Genomic DNA, 27,867 nt, shown 5'->3' on the forward strand with positions numbered 1-27,867 from the left:
AGGGGTTAAACATCTGGAAGAACTGGTGAGGCCAATGGGCATGGGCGTCAATAAGGATGGAGAAGTGTTTCGGGGCAGCATTCAAGTACGCAAAGATGAACCTGAGGTGGATGAGGTCGGCCTGATGTCTTTTTGCAATTAGTTCGTAAATAATTTTATGTTTGCTATCCAAAAGAAATGAAGCGCCTTTGGGGCAGGGAACACGGCTCACGCTTCTGCAGTGCTTTGTCCAACAGGCATTTAAAAAATCCCATTTCTGTTACTACCACTGACTCCAATTTTTTTAAAAAATAATAATGATGATGGTATTTGTTAAGCACTATGTGCCAAACACTGTTCTAAGTGCTGGGGTAGATACAAGGTAATCAAGTGGTCCCACGTGGGGCTCCCAGTCTTCATCCCCATTTTCAGATGAGGTAACTGAGGGACAGAGAAGTGAAGCGACTTGCCCGAAGTCACACAGCTGACAAGTGGCAGAGCCAGGATTAGAACCCACATCCTCAGACTCCCAAGCCCAGGGTCTTTCCACTAAGCCAAGGACTAATGGCACCTGTTAAGTGCTTACTATGAGCCAGGCACTGTACTAAACACTGGGGTAGATACAATGCAATTAGGTTGGACACAATCCACGTCCAACATGGGGCTCACAGTCCAAGGTCTATTCCATACGCTCAACATCATGTAGCTGGAGTTAAGAACGTTTTCCCTAGATTCCTTACCTTACATCTGCTCCCACGGGGGCTCAGTTGCCAATTTTCATGTCCCTCCCTCAGCTTTATGAGATCCTTTGGTGATTTATCCCTAATTTGCATGGCATTTCAACACCCAGAAGGAGTTTGGCATCATCGGCCAAGTTTGAGGTTGCCCGGAGCATTTCCTCTTTCAGATCGTTTATGAAGACAAATCGGTCTTACTGTAGGGCATTACACTATCTATACTTCTCCGTCCTTAAAAACGGAGGTGTGCCCTGATCTTTCTTTTAGGCAACGGGTGACTAGATGATGAAGAGTCTATACTCTCTAGAGGGGAGCAGTGTCCTATAGACTGGAGCTATGCTATAGCCCCTTGTAGGGAACAATTTCTTTACGCTACCGGGAATGCCTCATTTTGACCCCAACAAGTCATTCCATAAGAGAAATGTCACGGTTGTGATGATGATAGTAACAGATTAAAAACAAAAACACCTATGAAAAATGGTAAAGAGCACAGTTCTTCAAAGGCAATCATCAGCTTCAAATTCCGCAGACAAATCAGACCAGGTTTACAGGGTGGAAACAACCGGACAAAACCGTTCTTTCAAAACAGAACAGTAAAATCACATCTGACTCTACCTCATTCTCTGGCGTGGGAGACGGAGTCGCAGAACTAAGTGATCCTTTCCTGGAGCCCTGAAGTCCGGCAGTGATACAGTCGGGACGCTCCCACTGGGTCGTTCCTGTTGGGATGTGCCAGTAATAGAACCCAGCGATATCGCTGATCCTCTTCCAGCCAGGTGGCAAATCCGAGTCAGTCTGGAAGGAGTGATTACTCCATTTGTCTGCTGGAACGGGAAGAACAAAATACAGTTTTCACTGAAAGTGAAGTACCTCTGCTGAACGTCCAGAGGCAGGGTCCACGTCGGTCGGCTGCAGAGCCGAATGGCAGGAAGAGATGACGAAGCACTCCCCTCCCACGGAGCTCACCCGCGCTTCAATGGGGTGTGGGGGGTGAAGCAGCCTGAAACGGAGGGACTCTGGCTGGAGCTCTGACAGCAGGGGGAAGGTCTCTGAGCAAAAGGCCGCTTGGAGAACCTCTCATCCATTCGATCGCATTTACTGAGCGCTTCCTGCATGCAGAGCACTGTACTAACCGCTTGGAAAGTTCAGTACAGCAATAAAGACAGACAATCCCTGCCCACAAAGGGCCTAGAGTCTCGAGGCAATAACTGTCGTATTTGTTAAGAGCTTACTATGTGCCACTGGGGTGGATACATGCAAATGAGATTGGACACAGTCCCTGTCCCACGCGGGGCTCGCAGTCTCCATCTCCATTTTACAGGCGAGGTAACCGAGGCATAGAAACGCGAGGTGAGTTGCCCAAGGTCACAGAGCAGGCAGGTGGCAAAGTCGGGATTAGAACCCATGACCTTCTGACTCCCAGGCCCGGGCTCCATCCACTACCATGCTGCTAGACCTACCACCCTCAACGAGAGAGGGGGGTCCCATAGGGAAGACTCAAATCAATTCCAGTTCAAGGGATTGTCCTCCCACTCCCTCCCGGGAGGTCTCGGCACCCACCTGCAGCTCTGTGCATTGAGTCCATCACTAGTACCGATCTGGCTTAAGGGGAAAGAGCCCGGGCTTGGGAGTCAGAGGACATGGGTTCTAATCCCAGCTCTGCCACTCGTGTGACCTTGGGCAAGCCCCTTAAACTTCTCTGCACCTCAGTTACCTCATCTCTAAAATCAGGATTAAGACCATGAGCCCCACAAGGGATGGCCTGATTACCTTGTATCTCCCCCAGCATTTAGAACAGTGCTTGACACATAGTAAGCGCTTAACAAATACCATAATTATTATTACCCGGGGCTTGATCTCTTTATCCAGCTATACAGTCTAACATCTAGCTGACAGACAGCCTTCCTAACCTTTCTCCCGTCAACAGTCAGTCCATTACTCAATCACTGACTGAACGCTTACTTTACGCAGAGTACTGCATTAGGGATTTGGGAGAGTGCCATACAAAGGAGTTGAAAGACTCAATCTCTGCCCTCAAGGAGCTTACGGTCTAATGGGAAGACAGACATTAAACTAAATGTCCCCGAAGAGATGTTCAGAAGTGCTGGGAGAGTGGGGAGAGGAGGACCTAAGTGATGAGAAGTGGAACTAAGTGCATGGGAGAGGCAGAAGGGAGGGAAAACTGTTGGGGATGAGATCTCAGTCTGGGAATGCTTCCAGGAGGAAGTATGATTTCAGTCCTGCTGGCAATGATTCCTTTCTGGCCTGGCACTGCTGGATAGTAATAAGAATAATAATGAATATAAGAATAATAATAATTACAGCATTTGTTAAGCATTTACTATATGCCAGGCACTGTACTAAGCGCTGGGGTAGATACAAAGAAATTGGGTTGGACTCATTTCCTGTCCCAAGTGGGGCTCATGGTCTCAATCCCTACTTTACAGATGAGGAAACTGAGGCCTAGTGAAGTGACTTGCCCAAGGTCACACAGCAGTGCTGGAGTCGAAATCAGAACCCATGACCTTCCAACTTCCAGATCTGCTCTATCTACTACACCATACTGCTTTTCATGATCCTCACTACTCGCTTCAAAGCTCACCAGCTCCTTGCCCCCTCCTACAGCCCAGCCCGCACACTCCACTCCTCTGCCGCTATCCACCTCACTGTGCCTTGTTCTTTGCTGTCCCGCCGTCGACCTCTGGCCCACGTCCTACTGCTGTCCTGGAATGCCCTCCCTCCTCACATCCACCAAACTAACTCTCTTCCCCTCTTCAAAGCCTGAGAGCTCACTTCCTCCAGGAGGCCTTCCCAGACTGAGCTCTCCCTTTCTCTCTGCCCCTATTCCCCTACTCCCTCCCCCTGCTCTTCCCCTACTCCCTCCCCCTGCTCTTCCCCCTTCCTCTCCCTACAGCACTGTGCATATTTGTATATATTATTACTCTATTTATTTTATTAATGATGTGCATTTACCTATGGTTCTATTTATCTATTTTGATGGTAGTGATGCTTGTCTACTTGTTTTGTTGTCTGGGAGCCCGTTGTTGGGCTGAATTGTACTTTCCAAGTGCTTAGTACAATGCTCTGCACACAGTAAACGCTCACTAAATATGACTGAATAAGTGAATGGTCAACGATGATCTAGGAACACTGCTCCTAGAAGGGCTCACCGGAATCTGCCATCTTGGATTCACTATCAACATATTTAAGAGTTGGGCCCACCGGGAAGGGGATGCGCACAGGGGGCAGTGGTCCCATGATAGGGGGACCAATCTTCCAGGTGAACGCAGGACCATCGTCCCTGAGGGGTTGATCCCCAAGGGGAGGGTCTGGGGGCACACTAGCCCCCTGGAAGGGGTGGACTGAGCTCCCCCAATGGCGTGCCACACTTATCCAGCTCCCAGACCGTTGGGAGGCCAGAGTCACCTCCACCCTGCAGCTACAGGCACCCAGGCTGTGCTGACACCTCAAACTTAACATGTCCAAAACACGATTCCTCATCTTCCCACCCAAACCTGTCCTCCCCGGGACTCTTTCATCTCAGTAGACAGCACTATAATCCTTCCCGTCAAGTCCAGAACAACCCACATATTCAATCTGTCACTAAATCCTGTTACTTTAACCTTCACAAGATGGCTAAAATCCGCCCTTTCCTCTCCATCCAATCTGCTACCACGGTCCTATCCCGCCCTGATTACTTTATCAGCTTCCTTGTTGACCTCCCTAACTGCTGTCTCTCTCCACTGCAGGAAATTCTGCTGCCCACATCATCTTTCTACAAACACATTCTAGTCCATGCTTCCCTACTCTTTGAGAACCTCCAGTTTTTGAGCCCATCCATCTCCACACCAAACAGAAATGCTTTACCATTACCACTCTACCACCTTGCCTCACTGCTCTCCTTCTACAACTCGGCCCTCAAATTTCATTCCTCTCATGCCAGCCTACTGACTGTACCTCCATCTTGTCTATTTCTCTGCCAATCTCTCGCCCATGGCCTACCTCTGACTGAAACGCTTTCCCTCTTTGTATCCAATAATTACTCTCCCCGCGTTCGAAGTCTAATTGAAGGCACATCTCCTTCAAGAGGCCTTCCTTGACTAAGCCCTCATTTCCTTTTCTCCCACACCCTTCTCCCTAATTTGCTCCCTTTATTTACCGACCCCACCCCAACCCAGCCCTATAGCACGTGTACGTATACATAATTTATTTATATTAATGTCTTCCCCTCTAGACTTGAACTCGTTGACTGCAGACTATATCTACCAACTCTGTTATACTGTACTCTCCCAAGCACTCAGTACAGTGCTCTGCACACAGTGAGAACTCAATAAATACGATCTATTGAACGATCTTAAATCCTTACAGGAGGGCTCTATCCAAATTCACTCACATTACTACTTCAAACAGTGTCTCTCACTCTTCCTCAACTGTCGGAGTTGCGTATGGATTCGCCCTGGCCTCAGAGCAATGTACTGCCATGGTTTCAGTTATTACAGCTATATGGACCACATCCAAATCTATGTCCTGATGGCTCACCTATTCTACCATCTTGCATTTCCTCTTGCCTTCAGGCCATCTACAACCCCTCAAGCTCGATCTATCTAAATTTGAATTTTTCCCAAGTGCTTAGTACAGGGAAGGAGCATGGCGTACTGGATTGAGCACGGGCCTGGGAGTCGGGTCATGGGTTCTAATCCTGGCTCTTTTACGTGTCTGCTGTGTGACCTTGGGCAAGTCATTTCACTTCTCTGTGCCTCGGTTCCCTCACTTGTAAAATGGAGATCGAGAACATGACCCCCCCCATTGGACATGGACTACGTCCAACCCAATTCGTTTGCATCCACCCCAGCAATTAGCAAAGCACACAGTAAGCACTTAATAAATGCCATTATTATTATTATTACAGTGCTCTGCACACATTAAGCGCTCAATAAATATGACTTAATGACAATCTGTTCCAATCCCTAGCTTCTTAGCGAAGCAGCTCTACAATCCAGAGTTCAAATAAACAAAAATGCAAGGGCCAAGCAGAAGGGAGTGGGAGAGAGGAAATGAGGGCTTAGTTCGGGAAGGCCTCTTGAAGGAGATGTACTTTTAATATGGTTTTGAAGGTGGGGAGAGTGATCTTCTGTCAAATATGAAGAGGCAGGACGTGGGCAAGGGGTTGGTGGCAAGATAGACAAGATCGTGGTACAGCCACAGCCAAGTAGGTTGTCATTAGATGATAGAAGTGTGCAGGCTGGGTTGTAGTACAGGATCAGGGAAATAAGGTGGAGGCGGGGCAAGGTGACTGAGTGCTTGAAAGCCAGTGGAAAGTCATTTCTGTTTGCTGCAAAGGTGGATGGGCAACCACTGAAAGTTCTTGAGGAGTGGGGGAACATGGTCTGGAATGTTTTTGTAGAAAATAATCTAAGCAGCAGAGTGAAGAATGGACTGGAGTAGGGAGAGACAAAAGGCTGGGAGATCAGCAAGGAGGCTGATAAAATAAACAAGGGAGGACTGGATTACGTGATAGTTTGGATGGAGACGAAAGGATGGATTTTAGTGATATGGTGAAGGTTGTCCAGACAGGATTTGGTGACAGAATATGTGGGTTGAATGAGAGAGGGGATAATGCTATGCTTTTGGGCTTGTGAGACAGGGAGGATGATGGTGCTGTCTACGGTGAAAGGAAACTCATGGGAAGGTCAGGGTTTGGGTGTGACCATGAAGAGTTTTGCTTTGGACATGGTAAGTCTGAACGGTCAGCGGGACATCCAAATACAGCCAAGGCAGGCAGAAATGGGAGACTACAGAGAAGGAGAGCTATGAGGGCTGGAGATGTATATTTGATAATCACCCGCAAAGAAATGGAAGTTGAAGCTGTGGGAGCGAATGAGTTCTCCAAGAGATTAGGAACAGGTGGAGAATAGAAGGGGACACAGAATTGAGCCTTGAGGGACTCCCATAGTCCCTCATTGGACAGTAGCGGACGACCCCGCCGAACAGACTGAGAATGAACAGTCAGAGAGATCGGACAACTTGGAGAGGACAGTGTCAGTGAAGTGTCAGCCTCACCAACCTTCCACACTCAAATTCGGTCTGTCAATAAATCCTGTTGGTATTTCCCATTGGTATATCCCAGTTCTCCCTCTTCCTTTCCAGCCAAGCAGTCACCACCTCGGTCCAGGCAAGCATCATGTCCTGACTAGACTAACTCCATCAGAGCACTGTACTTAACTCTTGAGGAAAAGTAATACAATAGAGTCTGCAGACATGATCTCTGCCCTCAAGCGACTTGCAGTCTAATGAGGGAGAGAGGTTAAACTAAATTCATCCATCCATTCATTCAATCAATCGTATTTACTGAGCGCTTACTGTGCACCTTGAAAGTACAATTCAGCAAGAAACAATCCCTGCCCACAACAGGCTTACAGTTTAGAAGGGGGGAGACAGGCATCAAAACAAGTAAACAGGCGTCAGTATCTATATAAATAAATAGAATTATAGATATATACACATCAAAAGTAAACAGGCATTAATATAAATTACTAAAAATAAATAGAATTATAGATATGTATATATATACACAAGTGCTGTGGGGCGGGGGGAGGGAGGTAGAGCACAGGGAGCGAGTTAGGCCAACGGAGAGGGGAGGGGGCGCTTAGGAAAAGGGGAGCTCAGTCTTAAATTACATGTAAAGGAAGCAACTGAATATAAGAATATGTACCTAGGAGGTGTGGTAGTGAGAACGGGAAGGGGGAATACCAAAGTATATAGGGAATGAGGCTAAGGGCAGGGGAGATGCAGTAAGGAGGGAAAATAGGGTGGGGGGTGGGGGGAATGAGAGCTTAGTTTAGGAAGGGTTACGGGAGGTGATATGATTCAGTACGGCTTTAAAGATGGGCAAAGTGCCAGTCTGTCAGACACGTAAGAGGAGGAAGTTCCAGGAAGGAAGGCGGGGGGTTAGCAAGAGGTCAACATGGTTGAGGTGAGAGTGAGGGACTGTGAGTAGGTTGATATTAAAGAAGCAAAGTGTGCAGGCTGGTTTGTAGGGGCATAGATGTGAGGATAAGTACGGGGTGAGAGTCAATCGAGTGCCTTGAATCCAGTGATGATGAGTGTCTACTTGAAGGAGAGATAGATGGGCAAGCATTAGAGGTGCTTGTCTTCATAATTCCTGACAGGAGAATGGGAGAGTATACGGATATCAAAAGTTACTTTTCCTCTCTGCCTCATGCACAAATGACTTCAAGGTTCTCCGTCACTTCTCTCCCTTTTACTTATGAATTCTCTTCTCCCACTACAATTCAGCCCCGTGTTTTGTTCTTCCCAACTAAATAGTGCCTCATTCTCTGGACTACTAACTCCGACTCTTTACTCCCACCCATTCCCCTGCGTGGAACTCCGGACCACCTCAGAGCCACCAGACCACAGCTCTTCCCATTTTCAAAGCCCTCCTGAAAACCCACCTCCTCCTAGAAGCATTCAATCAAGGGATCATTCCTTTATTTAGCTCCTCCTTTCCAGATAGCAGCCAACTCACAGGCACTCTTCGCACTCTATGTTTTTTGTTTTTTTTTAATGGTATCTGTTAAGTGCTTACTATGTACTAGGCACTGTTCTTAGCGCTGGGGTAGATATAAGATAATCAGCTGGACCCAGTCTACGTCCCACATGGGGTTCACAGTTTTAATCCCCATTTTACAGATGAGGTAACTGAGGCACAGAGAAGTGAAATGACCTGTCTAAGGTCACACAGCAGGCAAGCGGCAGAGCTGGGATCAGAATTCAGGTCTTTTTGATTCCCAGGCCTGTGGTCTCTCCATTAGGCCACGCACCTGCCCTTCGCATTTATGTATATTTTGGACTTCCCTTGACTTATTTTTTCTTTATCCTATTTATTTATTGATCTCTATATTTAGCCTTCTATATTTCTGCTAACAGCCACTAAAGTGTGTCTCTTCCTCCTCCTCAAATGCTCTGTATCTGCAGGCTCCACTGTTAGACTGCCTATTTTTCAAGGGACAGGGCTGTATCTCTTACCCAAGTGTATTCTCCTAGGCACTAAATTCAGTGATCTGCCCACGATAAGGCACTCTTATTTTAGGCCAGGGGTTAGGATACAGAACTGAGGCCCAGAAGCTCTGAACAGTGTTCTGCGCACATTAAGTGCTCCACAAATACCACTGATTAATTGACTGATTGATCGGAGGGCCCAGTGGCTCACAGTACCACCTTCAACAGGAAGCGAGGAAAGTTATTCGGAAGAGGTACTCAATCCTTTTAGGAAAATGACTTGGAACTCAGCCAATGAGAGAAAAGGATTGGCAGCAGATCCACCCTGGCATCCACAGATCCTAAGGGAAGGACTTCGGCAGGGTAACCCTGGAACCTAGAGGGCCGAGAGAAGAGGGGAAAGGACCTGAAAAATGTGGGCACCAGGATGCCTACAGGAAAGGGTCCTAGGGAATGGGGCTATAAGTGGTAGAGATAAGGAAGATGATTTGGATTGGAATTCTCCCCCGATTAGACTGTAAGCCCATCAAAAGGCAGGGACTGTCTCTGTTACCGATTTGTACATTCCAAGCTTTAGTACAGTGCTCTGCACATAGTAAGCGCTCAATAAATACTATTGAATGAATGAATGTTCTATTTATTACTTGATTAATGTGCTGATACGGCTTGCAAGATGTCTTCTGGAAGATAAAGATCTCTGATCTCTGTATAATCAATCACATTTCCTGAGTGCTTACTAGGTGCAGAAATGCTTAGGAGAGTACAATATGTCATTCATTCATTCAGTCATATTTATTGAGCGCTTACTGTGTGCAGAGCCCCAAGCTAAGCACTTGGAAGAGTACAATACAACAATAAACTGACACATTCCCTGCCCACAACGAGCTTAGAGTCTAGAGGTTACAGTTTCCCATCCATTAACGAGCTTCCCGGAAAACTGAGGGAAAGGGGATGGTAGGCAGTATCCAAATGATTCCCTTGCCTTCAGGGAAACAGCTGGGTTTGAAAGATAGGGAGTGGTGGGAGTGAAAGGAGAGGCACGTGAACTGAAGTTCACTGGTCGGGAGCCTCAAATCCTGCCTCTATCCCAGTAAATGGGGGGCCCGGGGGAGGCCTTTAGGATCCAGTGGAAGCTAATGGGAGTTCAGGGACTCCTCTGTGACTCTACAGGGGTTATTTTGGGTGGGATTCAGGGCCAAGAACCCCTCCTTCTCCATCCACCCTTCCCGTCCCACCAGTACAGGATTTGAGAACTTCAGCCCCAGCAGGATTTAGATGGGAGAAAGCAGCTGTGTAAGATGACACAGTCCGAAGTGTCACTCTAACTGCGGGAGATAAAGAGGTTGCCATGGAGATACAGGTTACCATGGCTGCAGCCACCTGCAGGGTGATCTGCCCGAGTGTTTACAACACTTAGTACACGGGGATGTCTTTTCACCGGCTCCTCTGACCCCAGACCCCAGTGCAGATCCAATCCCATGTGGCGGGTGCGGCTGCTGTTGGGTTTTTTGTGGAGTTGGAGTTAGTGCTTTATAGGTCAAGAAAGAAAAAAAATAAATCTCAGTCTTTCATGAGTTCTCTTCCAGTCACTTCCCAGCCACTCCAAATCTTCTTTCTCACCAGGAAAATGCCAGAGACGTCTTACTTTCCCATTCCAGTCTGTTGCTAAATCCTTTTAAGACTTTTGCAACCATATTTCTCATATCCACCCTTTCCAGACAGTCAGCAACCTGGTTCCAGCCACCTATCAACTTGAATACTTTACTTTCTCACCAGTCTCCTTGCCTCCAGGGTCTGCTCTCTCCAGTCTATATTTTGCTCTGCAACTCGGGCAACCTTTCCAAAATCCTTCTCCGTACATGCCCCTCCAGCACTCAAAAACCTGCAGTGGTAACCAAATCATCTTCACGTCAAACAGTAACTGCTGCTCTCAGGTTTTAAGGGACTCCATTAGCTCCCTCCCACTTATCCATTGCCCTCTTCCACTATACCCCGGCTCATGCTCTTCATGTTTCCCCAACTCACATTCCCCTCCCACCTCTGAACCTGGCTTATGCTCTTCTTCCTACCTGTAGCTCTCTCCCCCTTCAGATATGCCAGCTCTCCTCGGCTTCAAAACTCTTCTAAAATCCCATCTACTACAGGACATTTTACCCTAATTCATTTTTCTTCTTCCAAATACACGTTTTCAATGACCACCACAATGTTTTTGCATGACCACAGCTCTTCTGCATTTACTTCTTCCCACTGCAGTTTTGGGTATAATCTTTTACATATTCTATTTGAGCATTTCTTCCACCCACTTGTGCATTACTTTATGTCTTTCTCTCCTACTAGGCTGGAAGCTTCTTGTGAGCGAGGATCGCATTTTCTCCTTTTGAGCAGTCCTCTGCAGACTGCAAAGGTGCTGAAGAAATACTATACTATTAATTGGCACAGAACAGAAAAGGGGAGAGAGGAAACAGAAGTATAAACGCCTATAAGCTCCTTGTGTGTAGGAAATGTGGTTACCAACTCTGCTGTATTCTCCCAAGGGCTTAGTACAGTACTCTGACACACTAAGCTCTCAATAAACCTCACTGATGGATTCTACTGCCCTGCACTCATTTTTTCATTCTATTCTTAAACACTTATTAAACACTTTTTACAAGACGAAAATCTGAGGCGTCAAAAATCCCGTCACGTTCTTACCTTTTCCCCTTGGCATATGTCACTGTTGCACCTTCCGATTACACTGAACACCAAAATAAATTTATTTCTTCCTCCAAAATTGTGTGTGGGGGGGGAGATAATTATGCAAATGAAGAATGTAATTTTGAGATCAGAAAATGTACTGGCAGCCAGGGCTGCGTCAACTGATGCCTGGGTCTTGGGACGGATCGAATAGATGCCCCCCTCCCACCACATGGTCCTCAAGGCAGATGGCTTTGTGCATAGTGCTGCATTATGATGTCATTACAGAACCACTAGAGTGCCAGCGGAGATAGAGAGGAGGGAGCTGGCAGCTGCCTCGGTCGCCAGGCTGGGCGGCCTTTCTCTTCCCACTTTACTCTGTGGCTTGTTCTTCTGAAAGTGAGGGGGACCGCAGTACAAAAAGGATGGGGAGAGTAAGAGGGAGCCTTCCATCCCCTTCAGGCGCAGCTCAGTGTGGCGGCACCGGGATGAGTAAACTCGTTTATTCATATTGATGTCTGTCTTCCCCTCTGGACCTAAAGTGTGTTGTGGGCAGGGAAAGTGTCTGTTTACTGCTAAACTATACTCTTCCAAGTGCGTAGTACAGTGCTCTGCACACAGTAAGGGCTCAGTAAATACTATTGAATGAATGAATACACACACACCCAGACACAAACACACGTTATCTTTACCCACGTGCCCTGGAAGACAGGGGAGAAATCACTCAAATCCTCCTTTCTGTGGCAAAGTCCGGACTGCCCTTTGTCTGCAGAGAGTCACCAAGAAGAGAGGGAGTCAGGAGGACCCCCACCAAAACACCAAGTGACTTTGGGGAAGCAGCAAGGCTCAGGGGAAAGAGCCCGGGCTTGGGACTCGGAGGTCATGGGTTCGAATCCCGGATCTGCCACTTGTCAGCTGTGTGACTGTGGGCAAATCACTTCTTCACTTCTCTGTGCCTCAGTTCCCTCCTCTGTAAAATGGGGATGAAGATTGTGAGCCTCACGTGGGACAATTTGATTACCCTGTATCTACCCCAGCGCTTAGAACTGTGCTCTGCACATAATAAGCGCTTAACAAATGCTGACATTATTATTATTATTTTCCTGAAATCTTCTCACCACCCTCCTGCCTCCGCAGTCTTCGCCTGCGGAGTCTTCTGAAACTGAAGATGGATGAGGGGTGGGGGCTAGAACTGTGCTCTGCACATAATAAGCGCTTAACAAATGCTGACATTATTATTATTATTTTCCTGAAATCTTCTCACCACCCTCCTGCCTCCGCAGTCTTCGCCTGCGGAGTCTTCTGAAACTGAAGATGGATGAGGGGTGGGGGCTAAGGAGACAGGAGGTGGTGGGAAATTCTCTGCTCCCCCCCAAGTAATAGTGAGACCCTGATGAAAAATACATGTGTACATGTGTAAGGAGGGCTTAGTCTGGGAAGGCATCTTGGAGGAGGAGAATCTTCAGTACGGCTTTGAAGGGAGAAGAGTGATTGTTTGGTGGATTTGAAGAGGGAGGACGTTCCAGGCCAGAGGTAAGATGTGGGCCAGGGGTCAATGGTGGGACAGGCGAGATCGAGCACAGTGAGAAGGTTAGCACCAGAGCAGCAGAATCAACCAATGGTATTTATGGGGTGCTCATTATGTTCAGAGAACTGTACTACCCTAACCCTAATTAGTAGGTTGGTAGTAATACGATTCTGTAGGAAAACGATACAACAGACACATACCCTGCCTATCACTAGCTTACAATCTAAACAGTGAGGCAGACATTAAATTTCGGATATGTACTTAAATGCTGTGGGGCTGAGGGTGGGATGCATAGCAAGCACCTAAAGGGCACAGATCCAAATACATAGGTGACGGCAGAAGGTAGACAGAGTAGGGAAAACGATGGTTTAGTTGAGAAAGGTTTCTTGGAGATGTGATTTTAGTAAGGCTTTAAAGATGGGGAGAGTGGTAGCCGGTCATATATGAAGGGGGAGGGAGTGACCAGGCCAGAGGGAGGATGTGGGCAAGGGATCAGTGGCAAAATAGACAATAGAGAGATAAAATGAGTAGATTAGTACTGACGGAGCGAAGCACGCAGGCTGCGTTGTTATTAGAAATCAGCAATGTGAGGTAGGAGGGGAGAGCTGATGGAGCGCTTTAAAGTCATCAGTAAGGAGTTTATGTTTGATGCAGAGGTGGATGGATGGAAAACCCCCGGAGGTTCTTGAAGAGTGACAAGATGCGGAGTGAATGTCTTTTAAACACAATCAGGGCAGCAGAGCGAAGTGAGGAGTGGAGTGGGGAAAGGCAGGAGGTCAGTGAGGAGGCTATTGCAGTAGCCAAGGTGGGATTATTTAAGTGCTCGGAGTGGGAGAGTAGCAGTTTGGGTGCAAAAGAGAACATGGATTTTAGCAATGTGAAGGGAAAACCTCTTGATTGTGAGCTCCTCTTGGGCAAGGAACATGTCTACCGACCCGATTCAAATATCACCATATTCACTGAGGGCTTACTGTGTGCAGAGCACTGTACTAGGTGCTTTGAAGTTAATAAATCATATTTATTGAGTGCTTACTGTGTACTGAGAGCTTTGGAGAATACAATATAACAGAGTTGGTAGACGAATCCCAGTCCTCAAGGAGCTTAGAGTCTAGAGAGGGAGACAGACATCAATATAAATTATGGATATATACATAAGTGCTGTGGGATTGAAAGTGGGATGAATAAAGGGGACCAATCCTAGGGTAAGGGCAATTCAGAAGGGAGTGAAAGAAGAGGAAATGAGCGCTTAGTTGGGGAAGGCCTCTCGGAGGAGAAGTGCCTTCAATAAGGCTTTGAAGATAAGGAGAGTAATCGTTTGGCAGATATGAAGCGGGAGAGAGTTCCAGGCCAGAGGCAGGACTCAGGCAAGGCAGTCAGCGGTGAGAAAGGCATAACCGTGGGACAGTGAGTATGTTGACGTCAGAAGAACAAAGCGTGCAGGCTGGGTTGTAGAAGGAAATCAGAGAGGTAAGGCAGGAGGGGGAAAGGTGATTGAGTGCTTCAGAGCTAATTATAAGGAGTTTCTGTTGGATGTGGAGGTGAATGGGCAACCACCAGAGGTTCTTGCAGACTGAAGAAATGTGGACTGAATGGTTTTGGAGGAAAATAATCCAGTCAGCAGAGAGAAATATGGAGTGGGGCTGGGAGCCAGGGAGGTCAGCAAAGAGGCTGTAAGTAATCAAGGCAGGATAGGATAAATGTTTGGATTGATGTGATAGCAGATTGGATGGAGAGAAAAGGGCGGATTTTAGCAATGCTGTGAAGGTTGAGCCAATGGGATTTGGTGACAGATTGAATACGTAGGCTGAGTGCGAGAGAGGAGTCAAGGAAAATGCCAATGCTATTGGCTTGTGAGACAAGAAGGATGGTGGTGCTGTCAACTCTGAGCTCACTGTGGGCTGGGAATATACCCATTTGTTGCTGTACTGTTCTCTCTCCTGGGCTTAGTACAGTGCATACAGTAAGCATTAAATAACTATAACTGAATGAACAGTGATGAGAAAGACAGTACAATACAGTACAACATAAATTTGGTAGATACGTGCCCTGCCCACGGTGAGCTTACAGCCTAGAAGCAAGCTTGCAGCATAGGCTCAACCTTCATTTTCAATCTGTCACCAAATCCTGTCGGTTCAGACTTTACAACATCCCTAAAATTCACTCTTTTCTCTCCCAATTGCTACCACATTAATCCAAGCACTTATCCAAACCCACCTGGACTATCACAGCAGCCTCCTCGCTGACCTCCCTGCCTCCTCTCTCTCCCCATTTCAGTCCTTACTCAACTCCGCTACCCACATCTCCCCGTTCCTCAAACACTTCTAACGTGTGCCTATTTGCCTCTGCATCAAACAGAAACTCCTTACTCTGAGCTTTAAAGCACTCAATCAACTATCCCCTTCCTCTCTATCTTACCTCCCTGTTTCCTACTACAAACCCAGCCTGCACATTTCACTCCTCCAACCCCAACCTATTCACTGGGCCTCTGTGTCTGTCTCCCCTTCTAGGCTACGGTGCCTGCTGGTGGGCAGGGAACGTGTCTACCAACGTTGCTCTATTGTTCTCTCCCAAGCTCTTAGGACAGTGCTCTGCACACAGTAAGCGCTCAATAAATACCACTTATTGGTTGGTTTATCGTTCCTTAGAATCGAAGGCTTGGTAGAGTGGAAAATTGAAAATAATGGGTAAAAGGAGGCTACGAATCTCTTTCAACTTCACTGTCCCCTATGGTTAGGGCTACCTGAGAGTTGGTTGGAAAAGAAAATGATGATTCTACTTCCAAAAGTTACCTCCCCATTGCATTATTTAACAAAATTCATACATCTGACAATGAATGAGGAAAAATATTTTTTAAAACATAACTGTGTTAGGAGAGTGATTGAAGATGAAAGACAAGAAAAAGAGTAGGTGTCATGGTTTTATAATGAAAAGGGACAGATTCAGAAGTTCAGGTGAAGGAGGTAGATTTTGAAAGCAGACGTGAGACAGATGAGAGAGTGAATAACCAGGGGGATTGGGGGGCAGAAACTGAGGAGCTCAAGTCTGATGAATTCATTTGGGTCAGCATAGTACTTGGAGAAGTCATTAGAAGCTTGAGAATGGGGATTTGGAGTATTGGGGGTTTCAAGACATTTAAAGATCTGGAAGAGATGGTGGGAATCAATGATCAACCAATCATGTTAATGGAGTGCTTTCTGAGTGCAGAGCGCTGTACTAACCACTTGGCGAGTACGATATTTCAGAGTTAGTAGACATGTTGCCTGCCTACAAGGAGTTTACAGTCTAGAGGGGGAGACAGACATTAAAATAAATGATGGTTATGTACATAAGTGCTGTGGGGCTAGGGTTGGTGTGAATATCAAGTGCTTAAAGGGAACAGACCCAAATGCAAGGCTGACACAGAAGGGAGGGGGAGGAAGGCTTAGGTGGGGAAAGCTTCTTGGAGGAGATGTGATACTAATAAGGCTTTGTAGGTGGGGAGCGTGTTGGCCTGTCATATATGAAAGGGAAGGGAGTTCCAGACCACAGGCTGGGCATGCAAGAGGGGTCGATGGCGAGATAGATGATATCAACATGCAGTGAGCAAGTTGGTGTTTGAGGAGTGAAGCGTGAAGAGGTGGGGGGACACCACCACCATCTGAGGAGGGAGTTAAATGTTTGAAACAACTGGTGAGGGCGACGGACACGGGTGTCAATAACGGTGGAGAAAAAGTTTCGCTGGGCAGAGGTGAGAGCAGAGTTAAAGCACACAAGGATAAACCTGAAGTGGACCAAGTCGGCCCGATATTTAGATTTCTGCCAGTACCGCTCTGCGGCTCGAGCACAAGAGCGAAGGAGGTGGACTGTGCGGCTGACCCAAGGCTGTGGGTTAGTAATATGACATCGACGAAGGGATAGAGAAGTGAGTTGAGTTCAGTATAGACGGTGGTGTTGAATAGGTCCATTTGGTCATCAAGGAGGGTAGTCTGGGTCTGGAGGCTAAATGGGGCATGATAAGTTGAGAAAATTGGATGGGGTCCAAAGATCAGAGGCCTCTGTTGGGGAATAGTACGGACTGTCACAAACCGACTGGCACAGAGCACTGCATTCAGAAAAGAATGACCGATTGAGCAGAGCTCCATATGGACAGTGAGAGAGGAAGACAAAAATGTGAAAACAGCAATTAGTGTCAGTACAAAGGACAGTCTTCGTGTATTCCCAATGTGGTTGGGATTTTAAGTCCTCAAGTGGCTCCTGTATGTGCACTCGTGCAGGCTCTCTCTCTTCTCCCCCACCCCTTTCTTCCCCCATATCCCAACCCCAGGTGAATTTTTCTATTTGAAGATCTAAGTATTTTCGATCTTGAATGCAGCACTGGCCTTTTAGCTGACCTCCCTACCTCCTTTCTCTCCTCTCTGCAGTCCATATTTCACTCTGCTGCCCCGATATTTTTCTGAAACAACGTTTAGTCCATATCTTCCCACTCCTCAAAAACCTCCAATGGTTGTTTATTCCCCTCCACATCAAACAGAAACTCCTTACCGTCGGCTTTAAAGCACTTCATCAACTCTCTCCCTCCTACCTCACATTGCTGATTTTTTAATACAACCCAGGCCACATACTCCATTCCTCTAATGCCAACCCTTTGCCCATGGCCTCCCTCTGGCCTGGGACAATTCCTCCATATCTGACAGTCCAACACTCTCCCGACCTTCAAACCCTCTTAACGTCACAGGGGTAGGTACAAGCAAATCGGGTCCCACACAGTCCCTGTCCCATGTGGGGCTTACAATCTCAATCCCCCTTTTCCAGATGAGGTAACTGAGGCCCAGAGAAGTGTCTTGCCCAAGGTCACACAGCAGACAAATGGCTGAGCTGGGATAAGAACCCCTGACCTTCTTTCTCTCAGGCCCGGGTTCTGTGCACTACGTCATGTTCAGGGCGATGAACATTGCTACTGGGAATACCTGAATGATACCGAAGTTTTTCTATAAAAGACATTCAAAGTCCGTTTATCTCCTGGCTCAACCCCGTCCCATACATTCCCAACCCCTAAGCCAACTAAAAGAGCGATCTAGTGCTCTGTCAGGCCTCAAATAGGAAAAGGCACTGCCAAATTCCCATCCCTCCCCTGACATGCTTCCCCGGGGTACCTGCTTCATCTGGAGAATTGGAGGCACTGTCCTGGGAAAGAGTTGTCCAGCTGGACTCCTCATCGCTTGGCACCAAGTGTTGAATCCGATGGAGAGCACAATCAGTCTTTGCCCCCGTTTTAGGATGGTCCTTTTTGGTCTCCGGACTGGCTGACCCTGCGGCTACTAAGCCGTCTTCCGGACTCGGCTGGCTCTTCCTCAGTGTCGGTGGTGACGGCGCATCGCCAATGACGGGGGAGGCGTGGCTCTCATTCGCTACGTGACTGTGACCTTGACCTTGTTCGAATTCTCGAGCTGAAGTTTCCAGATCTGCATAGTAATTTAGGAAGCTCTTTGTTCTTCTGGCCTGGGATGGCAATATTTCGCAGGCTGAGGAATTCTGGGAGTTTGACTCTTTACTCTCTAACTTCTCAGAAGTTTGGTTGATGACAGCAATGGGGGAAATGTTTTTGTTAGGATCCTGTTGGCCCTGTTCGGCAGCTTTCCTGAGCTGGTTCTCACCATTCTTCACCAGCTTGATGTTGGCGGAGTGGTTGCCCAGGAGGGGCTGCGCAGCCGGATCCGAGAGGCCCATGGCTGACTGAATATTAGTCAGTGCATATTTTTTCCTGCATTTGGGGGGGGTGGTGTTCTTGGTTTGTGGATGTTTGATTTCGGCATTCAGCTGTTCATTATGGGAGGTACGAAGGCTGAGGGTATTTGGAGGGGAAGCCAAACTATTTCGATTTGCCACATCTGTGGGGCCGCTGCTGGCCATAAACCCCGGCAACGAGGCCACGACGGATTCAACTATAAGAGACAAAAGGGACACGTTTATCAGGTAGCCTTCCCGGGCTGAGGATTTTGAATAAGTTACACTGCTGAGGCTAGTAGTCGGTGAACAACGATTTTGGAATAATTAATTAGGAAAAACCACCAATGCTACAAAATTCTGTCCAACAAGAGTAAGCAAGGGGATCCACCTTCCTTCATTCATTGTTTTAAAAGGGCACAAGATTTTGGACTCCAAATTCTACTACGATTTCCCATTTAAACATTCACTGTGTAACCTAAGCTTCCTACGCAGAAGAATGGGTCTTCTTTCCAGAGTCTCCTGAATTACCCCTGCTCTTGAAAACTCACCCTTCCTTCACATCCTCCAGGCTACAGGAAAACTGAACATTTTCCTGTACATTTTTGCTACAGGAAACATTTTTCTCTCACACCCAAGCACCAGTGCCAACTCCACAGACCTAGCACCCCAGCTTTTTGGGCAGAGGGAGCAGCCCAAGAAAGCTGAGCCTGCCACACCCTTCGGAGCCAAAGGTGGAGCCAAGACCCCCCCGTCTCTCACCCTCTCCCAGCCAGATATCACCGATGTGCTATGTGTAGGGAACGTGTCTGCTGATTCTATTGCATTGCCTTCTCCCAGGCACTTGTACAGTGCTCTGCACAAAGCGCTCAACAAATATGACTGATGGATGGATCGACAGCGTTGGCTTGCCTTGGAACCTTCACCAGGTTCTAAGCTGGGCCAGTGAGGCCCCTCTCTTCCCTGGTCCCGGAGGCTCGGAGATAGGGATGAGACAGGGGTGATGGCTAAGACAGGATAAACCTCACAGGGCCACACAGTTGTGCAGGTGTGGGAGGGCAGTTCTGAGCCAGGAAATTGCAGGGAGCTACAATCCCTGCCAAGTTCTCCAGAGGCTCTGGGGTTGGGGAGAAAGGGTCCTATCGGGCTTAAAACACAAATCTGGTGTTTAGACGGCAAGGAAGAAAAGAACTTTTATTTTGTTTTCCCTTCCCTCAATTTCTTTCCCCGTCTTTTCCTCCTTTCTCACTTCACTTCTCCCTGTGCCCCTCGATGCTTCATCTCATCACTGAGGAGCAGTGTGGCCTAGGGGAAGAAGCCCTGACCTGGGAGTCAGAGGACCTGGGTTCTAATCCCAGCTCTGACACTTGTCTGCTGGTGACTTTGAGCAAGTCACTTAACTTCTCAATACCTCTGTTTCCTCATCTGCAAAATGGGGATTTAATATCTATTATCCCTCCTACTTAGACTATGCCTCATGGGTGACCCGATTATCTTGTATTTATCCCAGTGGCACATAGTAAGCGCTTGACAAATACCATAATAATTATTATTATACAATATATCCTACCCAATGCTCCAATCCAAATAAAATTAAAAGTTGCCATCCTTACTCCTGATTACATTTTCTTAATTATCTTGTGTGGGGATTATTCAGGGTGGTGAACTAGTCACATCTTTAGGTCAACATATATATAACACACACAAATACATACACACATACATGTACTGTGTGTGTGTTTATATACACACACACACATACAAGTACATATATTCATGTACATATATATATATATATATATATACAGATACTATATCATACATGTACTGTATATATATATACACACAAAATATATTATATTATATACATATTATTCTGAATGGTTGACAACTCCATATTCAAAACACACCACTGATAGTGAAGTTCAGCATAAACGCTCATATAGCTGAGAAGGCAAATGTGGGATCAACAGTCCTGGCCATACTGGGCACAGAGTTCTTCCCCTTCTTACCCCGAAACGGTCTGGGGATGGGGAAGACCGGGAGTACAAATTGCAGTTGATATGCAATTTGCTGACCTTAGGGAGGAAATGGAGTGTGTTTGAAGGAGGGCTCTGTATTTCCAAGTTTGGAAATGTAATGGATTGACCACCACTGTGAACACCATCTACCTAAGGTCACTACTGGGGGGGGAGGTGGAGGGGGGGTGGGGTGTGTGTGTGTGTGTGTGTGTGTGTGTGTGTGTGTATAGGCTTCACCTACAACTGGAAGCAGGGAGCATTTGCCTGCTGCCAGGAGCAGAGCAGTTGGCTGAAGCAGAGTTAAAGGATGGAGCCTCTTGGGTTGGACCCAAGGCTGGACTGGTTGAAAGAGCAGAGTGCAAACATGGCTCATGGACATGGAAGTTCAAGAAGGAACTCCCGTAAGGGGAGAATAAAGGCTCTTTTTTGCAATCCCATTTAGGTACAAGCAAGAGAGGGGGCCAGTCACTCTAACAGAGTGGGAGGAGGTGAGCATCCCAGGAGGTAGCCTGCGATGCTTCCTAATATACAAGGGAACAAAATCCCTGAAGGGCGCCCTTTCCAACCCCTGCTTCCTCTCTTTCCAGGGAAAAAAACACCAGGGAACCAAAGTAGATTCCTAATAGACTGAGAAACAGCATGGCTTCGTGGAAAGAGCAGGGGCTTGGGCGTCAGAGGTCGTGGGTTCTAATTCCAGTTCTGCCACTGATCGGCTGTGTGACTATGGACAAGTCACTTGACTTCTCTGTAACTCATCTGCAAAATGGGAATTAAGACTGTGAGCACCACGTGGGACAACCTGATTACCTTGTATCTAGCCCAGCGCTTAGAACAGTGCTCGGCACATAGTAAGCGCTTAACAAATATTATCATTATTATTAGATAGAAGTCTGTGTGGAATAAGAGCAGATATGATCCTAGCAAACTGCAGAACAGGAGGGGAGCTTGAGAGGAGTTGCCTGGGTAGGTCAGATTTTCTCCAGACCTGGGAACCCCGTTCCCCAACTCTGCCTTGCCTAAAGAAGCAGCGGGGGAAGGGAGGGGCTTCGGGCAACCCCTTTTGAGACCATGGAGTGTCTACTCTACTCTACTCTATGGTATCGTACTCTCCCAAGTGCATAGTACAGTGCTCTGTACAAAGTAAGCACGTAATAAACACCACTGATTGACTCATTGACAGGCTAACTGATGAAAAGCTTGGACATCCCACCCCACCCTTCCCTGGGACTTGGGATTTTGACCTTCTTGGGCATTTTAATAAAGGAACTTCATTCAAGACTACAGCTGCTTCGTCTGGCAGAGCACATAAACTGGAAAGAGAGGGCTTCAGTTAATCCTAGGGGGAAGAGTCCAGACCCTCCCGGCATGGCCCAGGGTTCCTTCTAGGCCAGCCCCAAAGTCTGCAGCCTCAAGATTCCTCAAACCCACCCTAAATGCATTACCTAAATGAGGAGATGAGGACACCTTTCCCATAGGGCTAAGTTCTCTGGGTAGGGATCATGCTGCTTCATTTTTCTCATCTTCCTAAGCCCCTACTTAAGTGTATCACATCATGCTGGGGCTCAGTAAATGCTACTATAGCTTCTTCTCTGAAAGAATTTGGATGTTTTCTCTTTATCTGTTTAATGCACTTTTACTTTTCACTGGAATAAGGGGAGGTATAACTGATAAGTGACTGCATTTTCTAAGGGTGACTACAAAATCAGAAAAACAGAAATTAAGTAATGAAATGAAAAGACTCAAAGGCATTTTAAATCAATCAGTAATATTTATTGATCACCTACTGTGTACAGAGCACTGTACAATAATACTAAGACATGACCCATTCCCTCACAGAGCTTAACATCAAGCAGGACAGACAGATACTGAAATAATTTAGAGGTAGGAGGAAGAAATAATAGGGTATGTAACATATTAAATAGTGCTACAAAAGGTTGAAAGTTCACAAGGACTTAGGTGGCACAGAAATGTTGAAGAGGGAGCTGAGGAGACATAAAACTTAAAAATATGAGAAATCAATAAGGGAGATGTGATTTCAGGTGGGCATGGGATATAGGGAAGCCTATTGTTTGATTTGAAAGGGAAGGGAATTTCAGGAAGAAAGACACGAATAGGAGGTGGGCGGTGAGAAAGTGGAGAAAAAGGCACAGTGATTGGGGTAACTTCACAGGAGTGAAAGGTGTGAGATGGAGTGTAGTGGGAAAAGAGAGTGGATAAGTAAAAAGGAGAGAGCTAATCATTCCTGCCGCTAATATATATTTAAGAGTATCTAACCTGGAAGTACTTCCGACATGGATCATTGAACATCCGCAATGGATCAGGAAACAGGTTACAATCTGAAATCTGAAAAAAAAAAATCAATTAAGACATCAATCAATCATATAGATTGAGTGCTTACTCTATGCAGAGCACTGTAATAAGCGCCTGAAAGAGCACAATATAACATAATATAAGAATTGGCAGACACGTTCCCTGTACACAGGGAGCTCAGTCTGGGAGACAGACATTAGCCAAAAAAACTTACGGATAGCACCTAAATGCTGTGAGGCTGAAGGAGGGGTGAATAAAGGGTGCAAATCCAAGTCCAAGGGTGACGCATTGGGAGTGGGAGAAGAGGAAATGAGGGCTTAGTCAGGGAAGGCCTCTTGGAAATGTGCTTTTAATAACGCTTTGAAGGAGAGGAAAAATGACTGTCTTCCTTTCAAGGGGGGAAGTGGGAGGGCGTTCTACAGCGAGATAGATGAGATTGAGATACAGCGAGTAAACTGGCATTAGAGGAGCACAGTTTGAGGGCTGGGTTGTAGTGGGAAATAAGGTAGGAGGGGCCAAGGTGATTTAGTGCTTTAAAGCCGACGGGAAGGAGTTTCTGTTTGATGCTGAGGTGGATGGGCAACCACTGGAGATTCTTGAAGAGTGGAGAAAACACGGACTGAACGGTTTTGTAGAAAAACGATCTGAGCAGCAGAGTGAAGTATGGATTGGAGTGAGGAGAGACAGGAGGCAGGGAGGTCAGCAAGGAGGTGATGCAGTGATCAAGACAGATAGGACAAGTGCTTGGATTAACATGAGAGCAGTTTGGATGGAGAGGAAAGGATGGATTTTAGCAATGGGAAGGGTGAATTGACAGGATTTAATGATAGACTGAATATGCGGGTTGAATGAGAGAGATGCGTCAAGGATAAAACCAAGGTTCCCGATCTGTGAGGATGGTGGTGCTGTCCACAATGATGGGAAAGTCAGGGGGATTAATTGAAAATTCAATTTCAATTTAATTTAAATGTAATTATTTAAAATTAAAGTGAAAGGAATAGCAGAAACAACATGAAAAAACCCATGACCATAAAAGCTCTTAATAATAATGGTATGTTTTCAGTGCTTACTATGTGCCAAGCACTGTACTAAGAGCTGGGGAGGTATGAGATCATCAGGTCCCGCAAGGGGATCACAGTCTAAGTAGGAGGGAGAACACAGAAGCAGTGTGGTCCAATGGAGAGAGGACAGGCCTGGGAGTCAGAAGGACCTGAGTTCTAATTCTGCCTCTGCCACCTGTTTGCTGTGTGGCCTTGGGCAAGTCACTTCACTTCTCTGGGCCACAATGACCTCGTCTGTAAAACAGGGATTAAGACTGAGCCTCAGGCGGGACAGGGATTGTGGCCAACCTAATTTGTTTGTATACAACCCAGGGCTTAGTATAGTGCCTGGCACATAGTACGCACTTAACCAATACCATAATCATTATTATTATTATTACCTACCCCAGAGGTTAAACGCTTACTATGTGCCAAGCACTAATGTCTGTCTCTCCCTCTTGACTGTAAACAATGTGGGCAGGGAGTGCGTACAGTGCCTGGCACATAGTAAGTGCTTAACAAATACCACTGAAAAGCAAAAACAAAAAAACAAGAAATGAATTCCCATTTTGCAGATCAGGGAACTGAGGCCCAGAAAAACTAAATGATTTGCCCAAGGTAACACAGCATACAAGTGTCAGTGCCCGGAATTAGAACCCCTGTCCTCTGATTTCCGGACCCTTATTCTTTCCACTAGACCGCATTCCTTTTTGCTTTTCAGAAAGTTAAGCTTTCAAAATAAATCTTTAAAGGAGAGCTTCCCGAATTTTCCTGTTATTTAGTTTATTACTATAAAACTGAAAAACTTCCAAAACTGCCCAATTAGCTTTCTATATTCCACATATATAAACCATTTTTTAAGGCACAGCTCTATAAAGTTTCTCTCACCAAAGTCCTCAAATCTGGGGCCAAACCCCCTTAATTTCTGTCACCCCTTTTCAGTTGTCCATGTCATAGTGGTTTGGAAAACCTATTCCATCTCTTCTCCTCACAAGCAGGGGAAAGGAGTGAGGTCGATTGTATTTACTGAGCACTTACTGAGTGCAGAGCACTGTAGTAAGCACTTGGGAGAGTACAACGTAACAGAATAATAGAAACATTCCCTGTCCACAGTGAGTTTACAGTCTAGAGGGGGAGACAGACATTAGTGCTTGGCATCTAGTAAGCACTTAAATACCATCATTATTATTAATATAAATTACAAATTGCCATGCAACTGGAAGGGATGAATAGAAGGAGCAAGTTAGGGCAAAATAGAAGGAAGCTGGAAAAGAGGAAATGGCATCTTAGTCGGAGATATGCCTTCAGTAAGGCTATGAAAGGGGAGGAGAGTCATTGTTGGTCGGATATGAAAAGGGAGGACATTCCAGGCCAGAGGCCAGACATGGGCAAGACGTCAATGGGAAGATAGATGAGATCGAGGTACAGTGAATAGGTTGACATTAGAGGAGTGAAGTGTGCGGGCTGGGTAATAGTAGAGAGTAGCAAGGTGAGGTAAGAGGAGGCAAGGTGATTGAGTGCTTTGCCCCCACTGGAGGTTCTTGAGGAGTGAGGAAACATGCGCTGACATTTTTGTAGAAAAATGATCCAGGCAACAGAGTGAAGTACAGACTGGAGTGGGGAGAGACAGGAGGCAGAGAGATCAGCAAGGAGGATCAAGGCAGGATAGGATAAGTGACTGGATTAACATAGCAGCAGTTAGGATGAAGGAGAAAGGATGGATTTTAACGATGCGGAGACTGAATCGACAGGATTTAGTGATAGGTTGAATATGTGGGTTGAATGAGAGAAAGGAGACGAGGATAACGCCAAGGATACGGGACTATGAAGCAAAGAGGAGGACAGTTCTATCAGCAGTTATGGGAAAGTCATGAGAGGACAGGGTTTGGGTGGGAAGATACGGATTCCTGTTTTTGGGCACGTTAAGCTTGAGGAGGTGGGAGGACATCCAAGTAGAGATGTCTTGAGGGCAGGGGGAAATATGAGACTTCAGAGAGGGAAGGAGCTTAGGGCTGGAGAGTGAGAATGAGCAGCCAGATAGGAGGAGAACCATAAGAGGACAGTCAGAGGCCATGGGTTCGAATCCCGGCTCTGTCATTTGTCAGCTGTGTGATTGTGGGCAAGTCACTTAACTTCTCTGTGCCTCAGTTACCTCATCTGTAAAAAGGGGATTAAGACTGTGAGCCCCACGTGGGACAACCTGATTCCCTTGTGTCTACCCCAGCGATTAGAACAGTGCTCTGCACATAGTAAGCGCTTAACAAATACCAACATTATTATTATTATTATTCTCTTGTGACACTGCTGCGTGCCCAACTTCGGTGCTAGTAAATTCTTCTTTTGCCACACCTCCCTACTCTCTGGTGGTGGGGAACCAGCAAAGACAGAAAGTCCTGAAATGACCTTCTTCCAAGTTGAAGCATTGTGGCCTAGAGGAAAAAGCCTAGGCCTAGGAGTCAGGGGACCTGAGTTCTAATTCTGACTCCTCCATCTGTCTACTCTGGGTCCCTGGGGATTATATCACACTCCCTCCTACATGGACTGTGAACCCCATGTGAAACTGGGACTGTGTCCAACCTGATTAACTTATAGCTACTCTAGTGCTTAGAATGGTGCTGGGCACATAATAAGCTTTTCACCTTCTCACCTTCTCACCTTCCTTCTCTCCTTCTCTCTGCCCACTCTGATCCTCGGAGACTTCAACATCCATATGGATGTACCCGACGACTCCTCTGCCGCCCGCCTGCTATCCCTCCTCGACTCTGCCGACCTCCTCCTCCACCATACCGCGCCCACTCACCGACTCGGTCACACCCTCGATCTCGTCATCTCCCACCGCTGCACTATCTCCTCCCTCACCAACTCTGAAATCCCTCTCTCTGACCATAACCTTCTCACCTGCCTCATCTCTCACACTCCCTCCCCCTGCAAATCTTCGCTACTGCCCCACAGAGACCTCCGCTCTCTCGATCCCATCCGTCTTTCCAATAGCATCTCTCCTCACCTTGCCGCCCTGTCCTCTCTTCCCACTCTCGACGTTCAGGTCTCCGCTCTCGACTCCACCCTCTCTACTCATCTCGACTCTCTCGCCCCCCTTTCCCTCCACCGCTCTCGCTCCACTAACCCACAGCCCTGGATCACCTACTCCGTCCGCCTCCTACGTTCCTATGCTCGAGCTGCTGAGCGCTGCTGGCGAAAGTCCAAGCACCAAGCCGACCTCACACACTTCAAATTTATCCTTTCCTGCCTTAACTCTGCCCTCTCCTCCGCCAGGCAAAGCTTCTTCTCCTCCCTCATCGACACCCATGCCCGTCACCCCCACCGATTGTTCCGGACCTTTAACTCTCTCCTTAGGCCCCCTGTTCCTCCCCCTCCCCCATCTCTCACCCCCAATGATCTGGCCACCTATTTCCTCACGAAAATCAACACGATCAGGTCTGAGCTCCCCAAAGTCACCCCTCCGCCTCTTCCCTCCCCCCCCCCACCAACCCCCTCCCCTACTTTCCCATCCTTCCCTGCAGTATCCTCAGAGGAGATCTCCTCCCTCCTCGCAAGTGCCACCTCCTCCACCTGCGCCTCGGACCCCATTCCCTCTCACCTTCTTAAAACCATCGCCCCTGCCCTCCTCCCTTCCTTAACTTCTATTTTTAACCACTCAATCTCCAAGGGCTCCTTCCCCTCTGCCTTCAAACATGCCCACGTCTCCCCCATCCTAAAAAACCCTGCTCTTGACCCCACTTCCCCCTCCAGTTATCGTCCTATCTCCCTACTACCCTTCCTTTCCAAAATCCTAGAACGAGTCGTCTACAATCGATGCCTAGAATTCCTTAACTCCCATTCTCTCCTAGACCCCCTCCAATCTGGCTTCCGTCCCC

General features: G+C 47.1%; 1 protein-coding gene across 13 annotated transcripts in view; it reads right to left on the bottom strand.

Annotated features, from left to right (window-relative positions):
- The window catches only part of APBB2 (amyloid beta precursor protein binding family B member 2), a 103,153-nt gene that overhangs the window by 43,716 nt on the left and 31,570 nt on the right, over window positions 1–27,867 (bottom strand). For 5 of the 13 annotated variants that reach the window (XM_029083046.2, XM_029083052.2, XM_029083051.2 and 2 more), the window contains exons 2-4: window positions 22,917–22,985; window positions 18,051–18,839; window positions 1,332–1,540 (exon numbers count right to left, since the gene is read on the bottom strand). In XM_029083046.2, the coding sequence (XP_028938879.1) occupies window positions 1,332–1,540; window positions 18,051–18,839; window positions 22,917–22,935 (1,017 nt within the window). In that variant the 5' untranslated portion in view covers window positions 22,936–22,985. Of the gene's footprint in view, window positions 1–1,331; window positions 1,541–10,490; window positions 10,600–11,408; window positions 11,635–18,050; window positions 18,840–22,916; window positions 22,986–27,867 lie in introns of those variants that run through there. The other 8 variants (XM_029083050.2, XM_029083048.2, XM_029083053.2 and 5 more) reach the window with 6 other exon arrangements.

Source organism: Ornithorhynchus anatinus, chromosome 18 (assembly GCF_004115215.2).
Source record: "Ornithorhynchus anatinus isolate Pmale09 chromosome 18, mOrnAna1.pri.v4, whole genome shotgun sequence".
In the NCBI taxonomy this organism is placed as follows: domain Eukaryota; kingdom Metazoa; phylum Chordata; class Mammalia; order Monotremata; family Ornithorhynchidae; genus Ornithorhynchus; species Ornithorhynchus anatinus.